Consider the following 15,078-nt stretch of genomic DNA (forward strand, 5'->3'; position numbering starts at 1 on the left):
CGCACGGGGCAATGAGTTTTTGTCGAAAACTTTATTGAATCATACGGATTTGATTAATTCTAGTTGATATATCATTGTGAAAAAAACCGACGATAATGAATGCATAAATTCTATAGAGTAACACAAAATATGAGTCCGATATTAATATTTTCTTTTTATGGTCGTATGTCACCTGTGGATATCCCATAATGTGGAATGGATAACAAAGTAATATTTACATTATAACTTAATATATTTCGTACTTTAAACAGTGAACGTATTAAGTTTTCATTTCCATACACCATCAAATTACCAAACGATCGATTTCAATCACTGCTTAATCTTTGTTCAACGCGCCCTCTTGGTCGAGTAGAGTTGATATCCAACTCGATTCTACTTGCTTTGAAAGAACTCACGTTGAAAGGATTTCGGATGGCGTTATTAAATACATGTTGTGAAATGTGATACTTGTTTGTTGATGCTATTTCAAAGTGCTAAAGAGACTGCAATGATAACCTTTGTGATATTTAGCCCACCATATCCTCTCAATCACACCGATGCCATCCGACGCACCCATGAAATGGTATTCCGATTTTCCGTGCATTCCTGCAATTCTCCGCCTTGGTAGCCCACAGAGGATCCCCATTCAGATATCTGTTACTCGCCATCGGGGAATATACGCGAACCTGCAGCATTTCACAGTCGGGGGATTGAGCCGCACAGTCAGAGGTTGGGATGGAAACCCTGTCCTTAGCGAGAAGAACCTGAGCGAGCAAATATATGTGAGTGTCAGAGTGTCAATGCGTTGACCTCTCACAGCGCTACGCCCATTGCGCTGAATCGAAAGTGATACTTGGTATTTCCTGCTTCAGTTATATCTGTTCGACACTGTGACAACTTTTATGACTACTGATTCATAAAAGTATACATTATATTACCAGGAACGTCACTGACCACTGGTCACGTGGTGCAAACACTTACCGGCCTATTTGAACGCTGCAGTAAACATTGTTTACTTTGTGACGTTGCGAGTTCCTCGGGAGTAGAGCATCATATAGAAGTGTGACAGTCGCTGAATCACAGCAAGCATACTCGAGACGCCTTCCTTGGAGCAGGTAGGTACTGTGCTAGTATAGATAGATCAGAAAAGCTTTGTAGAAGTATGTCGACGATAAGTGCACTGCAACTTGTTCTGTGATAGAGACGGGCATACATTATCAGTGTGTATCGCGATGGGGAGACGCTGTATGTCATGAATAGGAGAGATACTGTGTGAACCACGCACGGGAACGCTGGAGGGGATATATACGCAGCTTTTATCAAACTCGCTGGTAATTTTTAACGCTTTTTACACGAAGAATTGTAATCTGGGTTAAATCTATGTTAAATTATTCCGGGTTGATTAACATAAAAAGATGACATTTGAGTGTTGGAAAAAAGGAGGTTTTAACGATGTGTGTTTAGCGCAAACCAATCCTTGGGAGGGTATTACGTGTAGGATACAACTCCTTTAGCGGGACCCCGACACTTACAGTCAAGCCTTGGGGGAGAAGGGAGTCGACCCCCCTGTGTCTAAACCGATGGACGTATTGATCGGCGCCAAACCAAAACACAGCACTGATCAGAACTAGGCCAGTTGGTGATCGTATTTTCATTGAGTTATTAGGACGAAACGAGCTATAAAAGCGCCGTGATGAAAGTCATGCTTAAGTGTTGAATATATGTGAACTTAGATTCGGTATTTAATGGTAATTAAATAGTATATATTGTATGGTGTCCGCTTACTCAATGACCTATAACTGTAGTCAATACGGGCGGTATGAAACACCGTTCACAGTGTAAAATAGAAACTGACGCTATATAGCAATTGAAGAATTCGATGTTAATGGAATGATGTGTAAACAGTCTATATGCCCTTATTACTAACAAACTATTGTCAAATTCGTTTCAATTGTTCAAATGGTCTACATAGACAACATGTTTTTATTTTGGTCTCTAGGAATCGCCTAGAACGCTATGCTATCACATCATACGGAGAAACATGCAGATAGATTAGAAGGCGACAGTACGCTGTTGACTGTGAATATTACGCCATAATAAGTGCACATTATCTTTGTCTCATTACGAGGAAGTAAAGGTTGAAATGGCGTCGGTTTATAAATAGGTCATGACTGATAGAATCGTCATAGATTTTGTAACCATGGTAACCGGATAAAACGGGAATCCCTACTTCGATTGAATGACAGTTTGATGTCACGTGTTTGCATTAGGCCTTTGGCTGTAGTAGTAACAAAGGGAACTATACAAACAGGCGGTATATACAGTGACGGCTGCTCGAACGCCTGTTGTGAAAATGAACAAGAATTTGGTGTTTGAGGGATGAATGCAGCATTGTTAAAAAGAAATTGATGTAAAAAATAAAAAAGTCTCTGAAAGTATGTCATTGTGGCGCAAGGCAAGACGGAAGAATAGAGTGTATGCGTGAAGAAAATTTGTGAATATAAGTGGTTAGTTCGGTTAAACATGTATATATAACATGGGTTTGGTTATAGGGTGAGGAGAGGTGGAACTGGGTTTACCGTCGCGTTCAAGATTATTGCACTTATATAGCGACGTGTCTTAGTGTTAGTGTAAGTGTTAGTGTAAGTGTATGTGTGTACTAGTCCGGACTCATGCCAATTTTAGTGCTAGGCCACTGAGATACCATGCCGCACTTTATCATGAATACCCCACTCAGACAGAGTATACATAAAGCCCAATCAGGTTAAGAAGTACCATATTCTAAGGTCTTTTGTTATGGCGCCGGGGATCGAACCACCAATCTTCCGCTCCCCGGGCGGACGCTCTACCACTACACCACAGAGGCTGCCCTGTTTAGTTATGACATACGCAGACTGTAATATTCTGTTAAGTAAACGATAGTCAAAATGTATGCTTCGACAAATTTCATATACCGTTTTATTGAAATTACCTAAAACATCTTTCCGCAACGTGCTGTCAAGATGTCTTCAGTGTTCCGTCTGGATGATGCGGTAGATTGAATGCAAGGCCGACTGAAGGCAAGATGTGAATTAGATGTGAATTAGATGTCAATCTGTCTGAAGCAATCAAGTCTTTTTGTATTTCGCAATACAGTAAACTACGGTTATAACGAACTCAAAGGGACTACTAATTTTAGTTCTTTATAACCGTAGTTCGTTATATGAATATATACAGCATATATACAACTAATGGTCCGGACTAAAAATATGTTCGTTATATCGGTCAGTTTGTTATAAGCGTGTTCGTTATAACCGTAGTTCACTATTGTTGAGACAATATAAATACTTTCATCAATTGGACAGACGCGTCATTAGATACTGGTTTTATTAAAAAAATGAATTGCTTTAGACTATCAGTAAACTTTATAATCGATGTGGCTAGTCTATGATACAGTTGGGCTTCCTATAATGTATTTGAAGCCTTTGTTCTGCTTATTATGCTGTTTATGAAGTTTGAGACACGAGTAGTTATGGCAGCCTAGTTGTGAAAGCGTATGCTGTTGAATCGAACTCAATCTTCGGCACGACGAACGAACGCATTAACCACTAGGCTATCCAACCGCCCCTAATATAGCAGTTCGAGACACACGTACCTGTTGCCTGGACGATTTATGCAACATTTTGGGACACAGCCATCTGTGGAATGATATGTTAGATATGATTGTTCAAGACACGAATGGACCGCCTCCGTGGTCTAGAGGTAGAGCGTCCGCCCGGAGAGCGGAAGGTCCGGGGTTTGATCCCCGGCCGCGTCATACCAAAAGACGATAAAAGATGGTACTTGTTGTTACCCTGTCTGGCGCTCGGCATTAAGGGGCTAAAACAAGGACTGGTCGGCTCGGAGTCAGTATACTGAGTCTGAGGGGGGTATTCATGTTAAACTGCGGCATGGTATCTCCGTGGGCTAGCACTATAAATCGGCATCAGTCCGGACTAGTACAAGCAGCCACACACACACACACACACACACACATACACGTGCATGCACGTCGCTATATAAGTGCAATAATCTTGGACGCGACGTTAAACCCAATTTTACCTCACCTCAAAACACGAATGCTACTAGTTTACAGCCACCTTATGACCACTTTATGCAATTTTATTGTTTTTGCAGTAAACAAATCCGAAAACCAAGGATTAAAAATATTAAAATATAATATTATATTAAAATATAAAAGGCCTCACTGCATATATACTACACAAAAGAAGTTAAACAACACCGATTTTTTCATACGACGGGCGTTCTTTAATTCCTTTTGAGTAGTGTGTAACACCCCATCACTGCATGCTGGTTGAGCAGGGTCGTGTTCGTCAATGGCCGTCCCAGAGGGTATCGAGTGCTCCCAATCCCGCTACAAGGCGTACATGCTACGACGTGAAGGTTGGATCTCAGTGGACCTGACCTCGGCAGTGAAAGGGAAGGAGCCGATATTTGAACAGGACATAGCTATAACCACTATTAGTCTAAACACCCCCAGGAAACTCGCGACACTGTCACACCTCATGACCTCACTGGTACGCTGTTTGCCTATGTGGTTGAAAGTGGCCATAAATATCTTTGTTGACATTTGCAGTTAAGATTGCTTCATAATGCAGCTTATTAAAGATGTAATCCCTTGTGATAAGTTAACTTACTATGAACTCCTCAAAGCGAATTTGGTAATATATGATTGGCATCATTGTTACTGAAGATTTTCGCCTGGCTTAGAGGAACAGTTGCATATTGGCATCATTGTCCTGCTTCTATCGGATTAAGGTTGGTAGGTTGGTTTGTTGTTTAACGCCGCACTCAGCAATATTCCAGCTATATACGGCGGTCTGTAAATAATCGAGTCTGGGCCAGACAATCCAGTGATTAATATCATGAGCATCGATCCACGCAATTGGGATCGATGACATGCATCAACCAAGTCAACGAGCCTGACCACCCGATCCCGTTAGTCGCCTTTTACGACAAGCATAGTCACCTTTTACGGCAAGCATGGGTTGCTGAAGACCTATTCTACCCCGGAATCTCCACGGGTCTGTCGGATAATAAGGTGGTATAGAAGGATCACTGTAATTATGCAAGGTAATAAACTGCCGGGCAAAAGGTGAGGTGAGGTGAAATGGGGTTTAATGTCGCGTCCAAGATTATTGCACTTATATAGCGACGTGCATGCACGTGTATGTGAGTGTGGCTGCTTGTACTAGCCCGGACTGATGCCAATTTATAGTCCTAGCTCACTGAGATACCATGCCGCAGTTTAACATTAATACCCCACTCAGACACAGTATACTGACTCCGAGCCGACCAGTCCTTGTTTCAGCCCCTTAATGCCGAGCGCCAGACAGGGTAACAACAAGTACCATCTTTTAACGTCTTTTGGTATGACGCGGTCGGGGATCGAACCCCGGGCCTTCCGCTCTCCGGGCGGACGCTCTACCACTAGACCACGGAGGCGGCCGGCCGGGCAAAAGGAAATATACTCCCGTGTTTGATGGGGGCTAATGAAACAAACACAAAATAGTTATTCAATGATGATGTATATGATACGATGTGGTTAGATAGATTTAACGTAATATATTGTCATCACTGTACTGTGTGGCTATATAGGGTAAACGTAATATGTTGGCATCATTTTACTGTGTCGTTATATAGGGTTAATGTAATACATTGGCATCATTGTACTGCAATGTTATATAGGATTAACGTTGTAGTTTGGTATGATTATACTGTGATGATTTTATAGGGTTAATATTGGCATCATTGTACCGTCGGGAGTATTTGAGTATATAGAACCAAGTAAGAATAATTATTGTTATCATTGCAATAACAATAGTTTGTAGTGTGATCATGTTATAAATACTGATCACGCGGACGTAGTGTTTTTACTTAATGTTAATTGTGCACGGTCAATCAGTGAACGCTAGAATCAATTATAAATACAACCAACATGTATTGATTTACCATCAGAGTACAAAGCTTTGTAAGATGTGATTAATCTTAATGTGTTGTGTATACGAGGGTTAACATGGGTCGTTACCTGACTTAGTAAAATGCACTTCATGGTTTCGTTGTTCACGTGTCAAAACAAGTGGTCTGTTGTGTGGTTGCCTGTGTGTAGTGTAGTGTAGTGTATGTGTGTAGTGTATGCATGTAGTGTAGTGTGCGTGTGTCGTGAGGGTAGCTACTGGAAACGCATATACCAAGCTCTGGATTTGAAATGCAACGTGACGCCACCCTCAACTCTCAGATCTTTTTCACGAAGTTTTGGATACGGTTGCAGTGTGAACAGTGTAACCGTGTTGGTTGCCATGGGTTCCAAGTACCACGTACTGGGGATCAGGTGGTTAGGCTCCACGACTTGCCTGAATCTTAGTCAGCATCAACAGCGTGAATCGGGGAGCATGCTGACAATCACTGGCTTGTCTGGCATAGACTCGACTCATTTTTGGCCATCGTGATATATCTGGAAAACAAACAAACAAACACTTATATTTGTTGGGGTCTCGCGATGCAGCGTTATGGATGCAGCAGGACCGGCGTTGAAACATCTTCCGTCTTGTGTTGTATTTGACACATGTATATGGGGAATCTTCTCTTGTCCTACCTTAAGATATGATGGGGATTCGTGAAGATCCGGGGTAGAGTAGGTCTTCAGCAACCCATGCTTGCCGTAAGAGGCGACTAACGGGATCGGGTGGTCAGGCTCGCTGACTTGATTGATGCATGTAATCGTATCCAAATTGCGTAGATCAATGGTCATGATGTCAAAAGCTCTGGACTGTCTGGTCCAGACTTGATTATTTACAGACCGCCGTCATATAGCTGGAATATTGCTGAGTGCGGCGTTAAACGACCAACCAACCGGCCAACCCTTTTTTTCAAAATCCTGGATCGTCTGTGCAAAAATAATGATAATTAAAATCTCTTTCGTGTTCATATACAACAAAGTACTCTTCTAGAATGGTTCTGGCTAAGTGCTGGTACCGTGTGAGAACATTGCCAAGATATTTTATTTCGAAGGAGGATCCGTTATTAAATTACCTTTGATCTTTTGACAGGGCAAACTGACAGTGGCTAAATTTGTCACCAAAGACAGCCGTCATATAGCTGGAAGATTGCTGAGTGCGGTCTTAAACTACAAACAAACAAACATATGACGGGTCATTGAGTGAGATGTTAGAATGTCACTGTAACCAATAGTTCACTTATGTTACGACGTGGAAGGAAAGCCCAAAGCCCATTTCCGAAACTTAAAGTACTGGTATGGCACTGAAGAACCAAAGTCCATACTTGGGATCGAACCAGTGACTCGCGAATCCACGGAGCTAGGTATCAGCGCTCCTCCATATGTATTGTTGCAGTAACCGAGATAAAGATCTGTTGTTGCAGTAACCGACACGGTTTATAGAACATATATCTGTTGTTGCAGTAACGGTTTATAGAACATATATCTAGTGTTGCAGTAACCGAGATAAAGATCTGTTGTTGCAGTAACCGGCACGGTTTATAGAACATATATCTGTTGTTGCAGTAACCGGCACGGCTTAGAGAACATTTATCTGTTGTTGCAGTAACGGTTTATAGAAAATATATCTGTTGTTGCAGTAACGGTTTATAGAACATATATCTGTTGTTGCAGTAACCGGCACGGCTTATAGAACATTTATCTGTTGTTGCAGTAACGGTTTATTGAACATTTATCTAGTGTTGCAGTAACCGACACGGCTTATAGAACGTGTTTCTGTTGTTGCAATAATCAAATCGCGTTATGAGGACATACATATGTTGTTGCAGTAACCGACATAAATATCTGTTGTTGCAGTAACCAACACGGTTTATAGAACATATATCTGTTGTTGTAGTAACCGGCACGGCTTATAGTACATATATTTGTTGTTGCAATGATCAATTCGTGTTATGAGAACATATATCTGTTGTTGCAGTAACCGACACACGTTATTAGAACACATATCTGTTGTTGCAGTAACCGACGATGTCAGGACCAACAGGCGACGTGTCCGACTGGGCAGACATCAAAATGGTGAGGGCGGCGTTCCGCAGGGGGGTCAGGAAGGGCTCGGGGGGTAAGAAGCTGACAGACGCAGAAGCAAGCAGTGGCAATCTCACCTCTCTCAAGACCGTTGTCCCCAAGGCAGCTTACGAAAAGCTGAACACGGGCGTGTATGCAGCGGCCAAAAAGGACGCCAAGTGAGTAGACCGATCATCAAGTCCAAGTTGTTCCCACTGGCGTCAGTGACTTGAGTTCACACCGTGTTATACAGTATTTTGGTTACATATTGACGTGGCAATTCAATGTGCAAGGGAAGCCCGAAGTGATTTTCGTCGCAGACGTTTTCCAAATACAGATCAAGGGTAGTAAGTTGTGAGAAACAGGATCCTGGCACGGCTATGAGGCGCAACACTACATTGTCACTACATACGGCGTCTTAAAACACTGTTTGCAGAAGGGGTTGTAATAAGGTCGAATCAGGGGTTCTAACCAATAATCAGCGGATCCTGGTACGGCTAAGGGCAACAAGCCTGTAAAGCGAATTGTGGCGTCTTACAGCATTCGTGCAAGATGAATGACGATAACGTTTTTGAAACTGGTCTCTTAACTTAGTAACACGAAATGCCGGTCTATTTTATATCTTTTAGAATTGAATATCCTGGGTTAATTTCACAAAAAGCACAGTAGATGAAACTCAAATGCTAATTGCAGGGGTAAACTGAGCATCACGACGTTCGTCACGAAGGATTTCTTCTGGCGGATGGCGGGGAAGGATGAGGACTGCGCCAAGGCGTGGTGTGTTGAGATGGCGGAGTCCGAGCACAAGAAGCAGGAGGACGAGGCGGCAGCGGCGGCTGAGGTGAGTCAGAGGAGTGAGTCAGTGAGTCAGCGAGGAGTGAGTCATTCGGTCGGTGAGGAGTGAGTCAGTGAGTCAGCGAGGAGTGAGTGAGTTGGTGAGGAGTGAGTCAGTGAGTCGATGAGGAGTGAGTCAGTGACTCGGCGAGGAGTGAGTCAGTGAGTCGGTGAGGAGTGAGTCAGTGAGGAGTGAGTCAGGAGGAGTGAGTCAGTGAGTCAGCGAGGAGTCAGAGAGGCAGCGAGGAGTGAGTCAGTGAGTCAGTGAGTCAGCGAGGAGTGAGTCAGTCAGTCGGTGAGGAGTGAGTCAGCGAGGAGTGAGTCAGTAAGGAGGGATTCAGTGAGGGGGTAGTCGGTGTCAGTGAGTCGGTGAGTCAGAGAGTGGTGAGTCAGTAAGGAGTGATTCAGTGAGGGGGTAGTCGGTGTCAGTGAGTCGGTGAGTCAGAGAGTGGTGAGTCAGTAAGGAGTGATTCAGTGAGGGGGTAGTCGGTGTCAGTGAGTCGGTGAGTCAGAGAGTGGTGAGTCAGTAAGGAGTGATTCAGTGAGGGGGTAGTCGGTGTCAGTGAGTCGGTGAGTCAGAGTGGTGAGTCAGTAAGGAGTGATTCAGTGAGGGGGTAGTCGGTGTCAGTGAGTCGGTGAGTCAGAGAGTGGTGAGTCAGTAAGGAGTGATTCAGTGAGGGGGTAGTCGGTGTCAGTGAGTCGGTGAGTCAGAGAGTGGTGAGTCAGTAAGGAGTGATTCAGTGAGGGGGTAGTCGGTGTCAGTGAGTCGGTGAGTCAGAGAGTGGTGAGTCAGTAAGGAGTGATTCAGTGAGGGGGTAGTCGGTGTCAGTGAGTCGGTGAGTCAGAGAGTGGTGAGTCAGTAAGGAGTGATTCAGTGAGGGGGTAGTCGGTGTCAGTGAGTCGGTGAGTCAGAGAGTGGTGAGTCAGTAAGGAGTGATTCAGTGAGGAGAGAGTCAGTAAGGAGGGAGTCAGTGAAAAGAGGGTCAGTGTGTCAAGTGAGGAGAGATTCAGTGAAAAGGTTTAACGCCGCTTTGAACAATATTTCAGTTATTTCACAGCCTGTCACCATGATATTGGAAAGTGTTAGTAACCAACAAAAGCTTACTTTCAGAAGGCTAGTTATATTTTTGTAAAACCCGATGACACATTATTTTTCGATCATGAGCATGTGTTCATGAATTGTGAGTGGGTGAGTGAGTATTCAACAGTATTCAAGTTATATCACGACGTGTCATCTTGATGTGGTAGGGAAGCCCCACGTGATGCGTATCTCACCCGTTTACCACGAGCATGGTATGGTGCTGACAAGCCTAGAAACATAACGAGCCTGGGATGCAAACCCACGATCATAGGTTCCTGACAAACCTAAGGGGCGCAACTCTACACAGCGAATTGCCGTATGACGTTGAGGAGAATGGACAGGGTATTTCGGGGGTAAACTGCTGGGTGGAAGACGTGTATGTGGTACTCAAAGACGGACAGACCAGATCTCCTACACGCATGAGTGAGTGAGTGAGTGAGTGAGTGAGTGAGTGAGTGAGTGAGTGAGTGAGGTCTAGAAACATAATCGGGGCGAACCGAGATTCAAACCCACACTCATAGGTCCCAGGCGTGCCCAAGGGACGCAACCCTTCACAGCGAACTATCGCGTCTTAGATGACTGGGTAACCGGTGACACCCGAATACAGGTTCGATGACAACATATTATTAAGTCATAAAATGGTTAGAAATTGATTGATTAACCTTCATCAAATCTGACATCTATGTGACCAGGGTCCGAAGAAGGGCAGCGACGTGACCAGTCGTTTGACCGACACCAGCAAATACACCGGTTCCCACAAGGAGAGGTTCGACGCCGGGGGCAAGGGCAAGGGTATAGCGGGGAGGAAGTACCTACACAAGAACGACGGCTATGTTGGAGAGTACAAAGGAGAGGGGTCATTTGAGAAAGGAGGGGTGAGTGAAGCTGTCATGGTACTGAACCGTTTTTTACTAAGAAGAAAGGAGTAGTTACGCTCTTCCTACATTCCACATTGAAACAGTGTTTTTAACATGCATATTAATGATTGAACATTTCGTGAAGAAAAAAAGAGAATAAATACGCGGACATAATTCCGTTGACAGGGTGAATAATATGGCATGCACATCATGCTTGACCACTGACATTGTACGAAAGGGCCGATTTCAATTTCATCCTCTGCATCTGGACCCATTGTCGTGGCTCTCGCGATCTCAAATTACCCGTCCCTTGACTTTTACTAAAACCGACCAATCAAAAGTCGAGATAAGGAAAAAGGAAATGGATAAGGGAGGTAACTCGTATTGCCTAGAAACCAAAGCCAGCGCAAGTTTTAATGGACATGAATAATAGGTGAGGTGAAATGGTGAACATCCTTTCTGTCAAAGAGATTTTGAGGGCTTTCGTGTCAGTCAATTTGAAGTTCTCTCTATCGTAATCAATGGGAATAATTCGTATTCTGATTGGTCCGTTAGATTGAGTAGCGCAGCTAATCAAATTGGCATTTATAAATCAAGGGCAGGTAATCTGAGTTCGCGTAAACTACGGCAGGCATCCAGCGGTGAGTGCAGCTTACCGGAATGCGAGCCCTGGATTATAGAAGATGAGTTTAATGTGTGCCCAGTTGTGCTTGTTGATATTCTTTGTAAGGGAAACAAATAGTCCCCCCGTGTCGTTATATTCATGTAAGACCGCCTCCGTGGTCTAGTGGTAGAGCGTCCGCCCGGAGAGCGGAAGGTCCGGGGTTCTATCCCCGACCGCGTCATACCAAAAGACATTAAAAGATGGTACTTGTTGTTACCCTGTCTGGCGCTCGGCATTAAGGGGCTAAAACAAGGACTGGTCGGCTCGGAGTCAGTATACTGTGTCTGAGTGGGGTCTTCATGTTAAACTGCGGCATGGTATCTCAGCTAGCACTATAAATCGGCATCAGTCCGGACTAGTACAAGCAGCCACACAAACACACACACGTAAATGCACGTCGCTTTATAAGTGCAATAATCTTCGACGCGACGTTAAACCCCATTTCACCTCACCTATTATTCATGTAACCGTATTTATGCCGCAGAAGAAAGACAAAGGAACGGGTAATGCCGCTGATGACATCACAAAGCGTCTGACCGACACCAAGCTGTACACTGCCTCCCACAAGCAGAGGTTCGACGAGGACGGGAAAGGAAAAGGAACAACGGGTCGCAAGGAAACCGTGGAAAACACAGGCTACGTAGGCAGCTACAAGGGAGAGGGGACCTTCGACAAGAAGTAGGGCCTCTCATCGTAGACACTTCTCATGGTAGATGCAGCCCTTTCTCCATGTGGCCTCAGAGGAAGGAAGGATTGAACAGTGCTCTCATGTGCCAAACGTTTGGCAGCTCACCATGAAACCACAGTTTTCTATGCTATTTCAACGTAGCCTAAATAATAGATACAGATTATAGCCATATATGGTCACAACACTCGTTATTAAGTTCATGAGTTCCTTTTATTGGCGAATTCAATATCTATAGAATGAGTGATTTGTACGGAAGCTTTTTCGGGCCGTTTGTTTTTTTCGTTTTTTTCTTGAAATTTCAAGATACTAAGTTGAAATTTCAAAATACTAAGTTAAATATCAAGATACTAAGTTAACATTTCAAGTGATAATCTTAAAATTTCAACTTATTATCTTAAAATTTCAAGTTCATTATTTCAACTTAGTATGCATCTTGAAATTTCAACGTAGTATCTTAAAAATTCAACAAACAACATAACAACTTAAAATTTCAAGAAAAAAAGTAAAAACCCAAATGGCCTTGAAAGGCTTCCGTAGAATTGTGGGTTCATGGGGTACATGCTGTATTTTCAGCATCACGTGATACAAGAGAAGAAATGGCTCTGATCTGAGAGGTGCAAGTGAATTCGTTTCGTATTTCCGTACCTTTCTAACGTAACATTTGATCTAATACACATCTTTCTGATCGTGTTCCTACTTATCAAGCCAATTCATGTAAATTTTAGCATACAATTAATATCACAAAAAGCTATAGGGCTCATGGTTATTTGACGAACAATTGGCGTATAAGTGCAGCTGCACTGGTTGCAGAAGAACCACCTTAACAGCGTTTGATATATCATGTCCAAAGCACATGGTTACTTATGCGTAAAACATGTTTCTTTTCATGTTACTTGCTTGAGGTACATTAAATCCCCCCAAATTAAAGAAAACCACATTTGGACTTATGACTGTAGTTAATATGTAATGGCTGGCGGGTATTGTATCACACAGCCTTCAAATTGTTGGTGTTCCTTAACTTGTTTTGAGTAGTATATATTGGAATTGGCTACAGGAAGGGTCTGATGCCTGTTGTCTCATTCGTATCGTGCATATTGTGTTGGAAAACCAATATCTTTTTCCAGCTCATGTGTATGTAGAAAATATTTGATAATTACAAGTCTCTTTCTAGAAGGACCCCCCCCCCCCCCCCCCACCCCACCCCCCCATCTCTTCCATAGACCAATTCACTTGAGGACCCATAGAAGTGCCTGTCGAACATTCCTTACTCTCGTTAAGAATATTTTCTTAAATCATCTCTCTTGGTCATAACGCCTATTTATTTACATGGTTAATGATATACAACATACCTCCTATTACATAACTATTTTATAAGTTAACTTATATTGTGCCTAAATTATGCGTCTTTTATTGTCCAGTGTCATATGTGTATACGTCCTTCGATCCCTTATACATTATAAGCAATAGATAGTGCTAGACTATATTGTTATAGGTTAATGTGCCTGTGAAACCCGTTTCAAGTTATCTATTGCCTAGATATTATCATCATCAATATACAACGTACAACGCATAATGTTGTTACACAATATACGTAGAGAACCAAATTTCACCTTTGTGATCATTTAGCATTGTTTTAGTTTTGTTAAATAAAACATTATTACTCTAGTGTATTTTTGTAAATTACATGTTGCAAATATCACCTTATCAAGGAGTCAATCCGACGGTTAATACCGTATTCCCTCTATTATACGACAGATCTCCAATACACACATTGACGCTGGGTCATACGCTCCGTTACACAATGGACGCCGGGTCTTTAATACTGTGATATGTTGGTGATTATTAATGACGGTTTCCTGCAAATGTACAGTTTGTGTACCTGTAGCATTTGGGATTCGGTAAAGTAGTGCGTGATCACTGTGCCAGCATTCAACAGAAAGATGCGGTGCCTAAAATTGTGCAATGTAACAGAGGAAATACGGTAATTGATAGAAAAGGCATGTATTTTGGTTTCTGGGTGCAACCCACTGGAATTCCATATTTTATGTCGTGTTTTGTACAACGTTACAGGACAACAATCACAGACTCTATCGTGAACGATTTCTTTAATGACAAACAAATACAAATAAATATTTCGAACTACCTTAATATGTGCCAATCAAAGACAATGAACAAGCTTTCTATTGACAACGCGTTGGCTTCAAATCTTACAGTGAGTGAGTGAGTGAGTGAGTTGAGTTTATCGCCGTTTTGAACAATATTTGTTTGTTGTTTAGCACCGCACTCAGCAATATTCCAACTATATGACAGCGGTCTGAATTTAATCAAGTCTGGACCAGACAACCCAGTGTATGACATCACGAGTATCGATCCACGCAAATGGGATTCAATGCATCAACCAAGTAAACGAGCCTGACCACGCGATCCCGTTAGTCGACTCTTACGAAAAGCATAGTCGCCTTTTACGGCAAGCATGGGTTGCTGAAGACCAATTCTCCCCCGGATCTTCATGGGTTAGTTTGTATAACTTTGTGGTGTCAATTTAGTCTTACGGGCAAATGTAACGCTACAAAAGTGTTCTGGGTAGAACAATACACACCGTGGCGCATGTGTTAAGTAGTGTAAGCACGATATGCTAACGCAACAGGCTGATCGTAATCTGACCGGTTCTGTCTGCAACAGTGAACAATGTTCACTCACTCATCCAGCTAATCATACAGCAATTGCAATCGCTGGCTTTATTTTTTTGTTTTGTTTGTTGTTTAACGCCGCACTCAGCAGCGGTCTGTAATCAATCGAGTCTGGACCAGACAATCCAGTGATTGACATCATGAGCATCGATCCACGCAATTGGGATCGATGACATGCATCAACCAAGTCAGCGAGCCTGACCACCCTATCCCGTTACTCGCTTTT

The 15,078-nt window shown here is 42.9% G+C and overlaps 1 protein-coding gene across 1 annotated transcript; it reads left to right on the forward strand.

Moving 5' to 3' along the window:
• Positions 1 to 677: 677 nt before the first annotated feature.
• Positions 678 to 13,827, forward strand: LOC124141162 (tubulin polymerization-promoting protein family member 3-like). Its single transcript, XM_046509078.2, has 5 exons — positions 678 to 1,094; positions 7,994 to 8,217; positions 8,732 to 8,879; positions 10,646 to 10,828; positions 11,959 to 13,827. Exons 2-5 carry the CDS (start codon positions 8,003 to 8,005, stop codon positions 12,154 to 12,156), a joined length of 744 nt encoding a protein of 247 aa, XP_046365034.2. The 5' UTR covers positions 678 to 1,094; positions 7,994 to 8,002; the 3' UTR covers positions 12,157 to 13,827.
• Positions 13,828 to 15,078: the final 1,251 nt, after the last annotated feature.

Source organism: Haliotis rufescens, unplaced genomic scaffold, assembly GCF_023055435.1.
Source record: "Haliotis rufescens isolate VD_foot unplaced genomic scaffold, xgHalRufe1.0.p SCAF_11, whole genome shotgun sequence".
NCBI lineage: Eukaryota > Metazoa > Mollusca > Gastropoda > Lepetellida > Haliotidae > Haliotis > Haliotis rufescens.